Source organism: Berghia stephanieae, chromosome 2, assembly GCF_034508935.2.
Source record: "Berghia stephanieae isolate SIO BIC M18660-M18661 chromosome 2, UCSD_Bste_1.3, whole genome shotgun sequence".
Lineage (NCBI taxonomy): Eukaryota > Metazoa > Mollusca > Gastropoda > Nudibranchia > Aeolidiidae > Berghia > Berghia stephanieae.
Window position 1 is genome coordinate 67,041,095 of NC_088361.1, and position 6,363 is coordinate 67,047,457.

Genomic DNA, 6,363 nt, shown 5'->3' on the forward strand with positions numbered 1-6,363 from the left:
GCTGCCAGATATAATACTCATAAAAAAACTTGAACTTTTATATAGCGCAATATCGACAAAACGTGCTCAAAGCGCTTTACTAGGGGTCCCTGGCCGAGAGCAACACTAACATGTAGGACAAGACATGTCCTAGGTAAAGCGATATTACAATTTTTTTTTCGGACAGAGACAACGCTGTTAGTGGCGAGGTACACCTGAGTACGGAGAGAATATGAGTAAAGAGTCTTTTCCAAGGACTCAACTATGCGCCGAGCGAGGCTCAAATAAGAAGGGGATTAATTTTGAATGAACTCATTCACACGGCGAAAAACAAAGCAAAGATATTGAAACAAACGGAGGATTACCCTCAAATAAACAAGACGTCAACGAAAAATCAAAACGGTGCGACATTTGTAGTAAAGTCATAGTATTTAATAGGTGCAACAAATCTTAAGGTACATCATGCCTGAATAAACTGACGTGGATCATACTATTATCATTAAAAGTGATCTCAAGTCCCTCCAAATGTGGATAAAAGTCAACAAAAATAATCAGATTAATCTAAACATAGAAGAATAGTGTGAAAAGGTATTGCTGGCTTTCAAGGACATACAAAAGAAATGCGACGAGGATATAGTTAAGAGATCTTACTTATTAAACAAGATAAAAATAAAAACACTGGACCTCCGTGACACACAAATTAGCTTTCACAATGGACAGCAGACTAATTAATGTGGTGATAAGAGTTATAAACTAAGTAAATGAGAGGAAACAACGGGATATCATTAGCTTATTAGTTTAAAAATCAATAGGAAGAACAGAGAAGATAGGATTGAAGCTGGCAGAAAGAGAGAAAGAGAATCAAATCGGTGAAATTTGTGAGGTAAGAATAGAGAATGGTGATGTGACAATAATGATAAGGAAGAGGAAGTTTGACAAAGCTGACAAAGATAATAAGGATCGGCCAATTTTGGAATCTTCAACATCATTGATACCAACAATACTGAAAGGAGAAAAAATAATCTTGAAATAATTGAAGAACAATCTCACTTCAAGTTCGTTCGAATTGCGAATGACATCACTCGGGCTAAAAGAGAGCAAGAATAGGAGCTATCCACAACTGTCAAAAAAAAAATAAAAAAAATGAAAGAAGAGGATTGGTAGGCGACATACAAATACAACTTATGAAACCCATCTAGAGTTCCAACATGTAGTGAAACTACGGCTGGACAAAGACTAACAACCAATCAATCATCTGTAAATGGAAAGCAAAACATTTTTCAACTAATGCTAACATTTGCACCGCATCTACTTATATATATATATATATATATATACATATATATATATATATATATATATATATATATATACATATATATATACATACATACATATATATATATATATATATATATATAATATATATATATATATATATATATATAAAACTACATAATATACCGCATCCTACAAGCCGATTATTCTAGCGATAGCTCAACACCAACCGCTAACTTTGAAATGCAAATCAAAACGTGAATCCTTATTTTCTAAAATTATTAGTCAGTCAAAATATACACGTTATGACACGGAAGTCTGTTATAAACAAAAGTCCATAAGTAACTGTAAGAACAAGGGGAGCAATTACTTTTGACAATTCAAATAGCTTGGGGAGTATGATCGTGTTGTGATTAATTAATATCAGTCAATAGCCATTCTAACACTAGTGACTGTAATAAAAAATACAACTATTTAAACAAAATTTAAACACACTCAACCTATATATTAATCTATGTATCTTAAAAACCAAATATTGTGTCATATTATATTTATGTATCAATGACTTCCATTAGAATTGGAAGTGTACTAACATGAAAGAATAGGCTTCAACTGTCGTGACATCACTTCCCTCGTAATGACGCATATTAACTTAGTAACTTTTTTATCTTCTAAACCTGCCCTTACTCCCGCTGGTCGTGACATGGAATACACATTTTATAAATAAATAGTTAATACATAGGTGGATAAATAGATAAATAAATAAATAAATAAACCTATGAGTATATCAGTCATAATCGTACGGTTGTTCAGCCGCAATGTCTTCAGCAACAGCACACGGTCGACAAGAGCACCGAAAAGGAAAAGCCACCCTTTTAACTAAGAAGCCTCTTTCTCTCTCAGGGCATCGAAATCGAACTTGCAAAATTCTCATGGAGTTGGGAGCACAACATGTACAATATTCCACATTAAGAAGTTCCTGTGTCTCGTCGTCCCACTCAGGAACGGATCGAGAATGGCACGATCCTTGGCAACGTGTAGTCAACATAGATTTAGGAACACAACCTGGAAGAAATACCAATTTTGTCTCCACACGATGTCTGCAAAGGTCCATGGATTGTCCAATACGGAAACGATCGTCATTCCTCGTTTCGATTGTTCTCTTGATATTGGATAAAACGAAATTCTTTTTGGAAATATTCATTTTGGAAAACCTATGATGATTTGATAAAATAGCATTACTATAAGGTTCAGCAGTTTCCGTATTGTTTGTAACATTTTCTAAACGATTAGATTTTTTGAGTGTTAAAGTTTTTGAAAGAGCTTTGTGTTTTAAAACATTATTTGAAAGAGCAAACGACTGAGGATCAGGAGACGAATTATTCGTCTCTGTATGATTTTTAAATATTTTATTTAACATTTTCTTAAAAACCAAATAATTGCCTTCCAAGTGAATGGAGGGATGGATTGCATCGCATAGTTCACTAATTTCGATTATGTTTTTAATTTCTATCTCCTCAGACGTTTGTATAATGTGTGTAATACTTTGCACACAATCTTTTCTTCGTTTTTCTTTTCCAAAAAGGTAATGCTCGTCAAAGAATGGGGTAAACGATGATCCTGTGTTTTTTATCTTGCTCATTGGGTCCTCTGAAATTTGCAAATGCTTAAGAAATGACGTAGAACTGATTGGTGAACCGCCTCTGATGGCAGCTATACATGCCAGTAGAAAAGCACAGAGAGTATTTATAGTTATACTCTCCATAGGGCAAGGCTTAGTTGACCGGTAATTCCTGAGGAGAGAAGAAAAAAATTATGTGTGACGAAATATTTGATTTATTGAAATAATAAAGCAATCGATTTTTTTTTCATTTTTATTTTCAGAATTGGATCTTATTTAGCCAAGATTTAAATAAAACATTGGGAAATCCCTTTATATTATGGGTCATAGACGAGTTACTATCAGACTTCCTTGCGCTTCACAACATATATTTCTTCTGGCAAAAATATAAATTTAAAATGCATGACGAACTAAAAGTATTGTTTTCACAATAGTTATAGATACATTTTAATTCTGTTTTCGCAATGTTGGGTAAGTTAAATGGCTCAAATTGTCATTATTTTATTGTCTCTAACCAATATGAATATTGTCCTTCCCATCGTCGGAAAGAACTCATAATTTTGATTTAAGTTGTTAGTTACTTTATACTGTAGGTGACGACTCATAAGAGATGGAGGCCGAAACTGGCGGAGTGGAAAAGACATTGCATGCAATCAAACAAGGTCTCTATATTCTTTACTTTGAGACATTAAACTGCAAATGACGCCTGCGATATCTCGGTATACAATTGAAATATAGGGAATGAGATTAGCAGAAGATTAACGTCCCTTGATTGGACGTCACCTTACAGAGAGAACGTCAATTTGGTTTTGAAGTGTCTCAAGCCGCTTTCACCGGAAGCGAGGACGAGAGACGCGTGCGCACAACCAACATGACGTTCTCTCTCTAATAACTTTTCCGCCGGTGACTTCACAGACTATGGGTGACGCTACTCTTCCGCTAATCTCATTCCCTATAAACCCAGACAACTAATCCCAGGGATTACTGAAGATGAATGATTTTATTTCCTTGTAACTCTTAACTTCTTTGAATGGGACTGAGTTATTTACACGATATTCGACTTCGATTGCTGTCATGAGGAATGTTTTGCATGGGATAAATTTGAGAAATGGCAAAAAAAAAAAAATGTAGAACGAAAACGGAGCTCAAACACAGATTCTTAAACCTAGAGCTTTATATAGCGCTAACGTATGCAAAGCGCTTTACGAGATTCTCTGAATATCAATGCGATGCATTCCTCGTTCGACCTTCTTCCACCCCCTCTGTCTAATAAATCACAAAGTCAATAATATGACCTAATGTCTAATAAATGATGTTCTATTTCTGGACATTAAAAGTTATTGAGGTGGCAGTACCGAATGGTTGTGAAAGCAATAACTGTTATAGCAAATGTTAAACTCGCTAGACCAGTTGTTATTCTCAAATCAACAACACTGATAATCGCATATGAAAATGGCTCTTTACGTGTAATGTATCTACCATCAAAATTCACACGACCTTTACCTTATAAACGCTAAATTTGTTTATAACTAGATTCAAAGATTCCTGTGGACCGGCGGACGCGTCAACAGTTCCGAAGTGACTTCCGCCAGTATGTTTAGTTGGGTGATATCAGAAATTTTCGATTTTATACGGTACGATATAGCAACGATACTGATATTTTAACAAGAAATAATGATGATCACTTCCCTGGTTTGATCTTATCTATGGAAACGATGACTTCTATCGTTCGCAGCCCGGTTGTTGCATTTATAAAAGCAACATGTTTGAAGCATGATGGTTTTGTAAATATAAGCCAATAACTCCATGAGAAATATCTGTCGAAAAGTTGATTAATTTTGAATCAAAGAGAGGGAAAATAGCAAAAGATAGCGCCTCGCATAACTAATCATCAGACAAGAAGAGTGTATTGACAGCCCGATTTTCCTATTCATCAAACGAAAAGAGCTACTTCCGGTATGACACAGTAATACACAATAATAACAGCTGATCGACTCACGGGAAAGCCCTCCTCGTTGGTCATCTAGTCATATCTATGGTTTGTATAATATATAATGTTTAAAAATCAAACGCTAAAATTGAGTAATATGGGTCCTAGAAACTCTTCATACAGACGTGTCGTTAAAAATTTGGTTGCAAACTTTTCAAAGACAGACTATTCAAGCAACACGATTTCAATGTCATAAAGCGTCAAATTTTGTTAAATCAGAATAGATTAGACCAAAAAATGAACAACAATGAAAAAAACCCATCTAAAACATTTAAATCTCTATTAGCATTAGAACCAATTTTGAGGATTTGATTATGATCGAATAACTATTGTGAGTTACGACAAGACAAATCGCACGTACAATGACGCTGTCTAAATATTAATGTGATTTGATCTCCCACTATGCTCCTCTAACTACTTTACAAATGGGCGCAAGGTAAAGCACACAGCACAAGAAAGGAAGGACCTATGGATTCCCGTATGGCGCTATTTCATTTTTCTTCTAACAGAGACTTGCCAATTACTCATTTTACACTTAGATATTGTGAGATATTGTGAGTAAAGAGTAAAAGAACTCAAGTTTGTTCCACTCACAACGGAACTCGAACCTATAACCTGCAGCCTACCAGCCAAGTGACCTACCCTTGGCTATGTGGTCTTGTGGTATGACACTCGCTTTCCGAACTGAAGGTCCTGGGCTCGAGCCTCCCTTGGCGCATAGTTGAGTCCATGGAAAAGACTCTTTACTCATGTTCTCTCACCGAACTCAGGTTAAAATGAGTTCCTTGCCGTTAACAGCGTTGTCTCTGTCGGAAAAATAATGTATTACCGTCTATCAGGCGTCCTGTCTCGTTCTACATGATGCGTGTTGCTGTTGGTCAGGGACCATTTGTAAAGCGCTTTGAGCACGTTTAATGGATATTGCGTTATATAAAAATAGTCTCAAGCTCAAGACCACAAAGCTGCACAATTAAATCAAAATACGATGATCCAGGAAGAGAAGTCAAGTTAACTTATTTGAGAACTGGTGATATAACATGATATGAATGTTTACCGGAAGTCATTGGATGGCATAAACTCTGAAAATAAATATTGATGACTGAGGTCAGCGGCGGATCACAGTCTCTGATATAAAATCATCATACTCCATATACAGCGGGAGACGAATGATTCTCTACTCCAGTGAATCAGTGTCTTATATAAGCACCTATAGACTTCATTGTCCTGTGGTCGGTCTGCCCACGAGCTGCTGATAATTAAACATTGACAATATAATGAGTGACTCAACAGCAGTTAATACTTATTCATCCCCCTCAATATTGTGCCACAACGCGCCAACGAGAAAGGCGAGGTCACATGATACCATAAACAAAGAAGCGAGATTGTGAAAGGAGCGCATGCTCACCGTGTATCTCACACGTATTGTTAATTTCATTGATGAGGAATAAAACGAAGAGAGGCATTTCCTCGCGTCTACTGGCAGTTAGAATTTCCC

At 35.9% G+C, this 6,363-nt stretch overlaps 1 protein-coding gene across 1 annotated transcript; it reads right to left on the minus strand.

Moving 5' to 3' along the window:
- Positions 1 to 1,448: 1,448 nt before the first annotated feature.
- LOC144963705 (uncharacterized) lies at positions 1,449 to 6,160 on the minus strand. Its single transcript, XM_078897659.1, has 2 exons — positions 5,923 to 6,160; positions 1,449 to 3,050 (listed from the first exon to the last, which is right to left on the minus strand). The coding sequence occupies exons 1-2, from the start codon at positions 5,940 to 5,942 to the stop codon at positions 2,045 to 2,047; spliced, it is 1,026 nt and encodes a 341-aa protein (XP_078753785.1). The 5' UTR covers positions 5,943 to 6,160; the 3' UTR covers positions 1,449 to 2,044.
- Positions 6,161 to 6,363: the final 203 nt, after the last annotated feature.

What these genes read in the sequence shown, in the direction of transcription:
- LOC144963705 (XM_078897659.1), bottom strand. Translation starts at nt 5,942, where the DNA reads ATGCCATCCAATGACTTCCG. An exon ending in ATGCCATCCAATGACTTCCG is followed by an intron (nt 3,051 to 5,922) that starts GTAAACATTCAT and finishes TTCTCTCCTCAG; the next exon opens with GAATTACCGGTCAACTAAGC.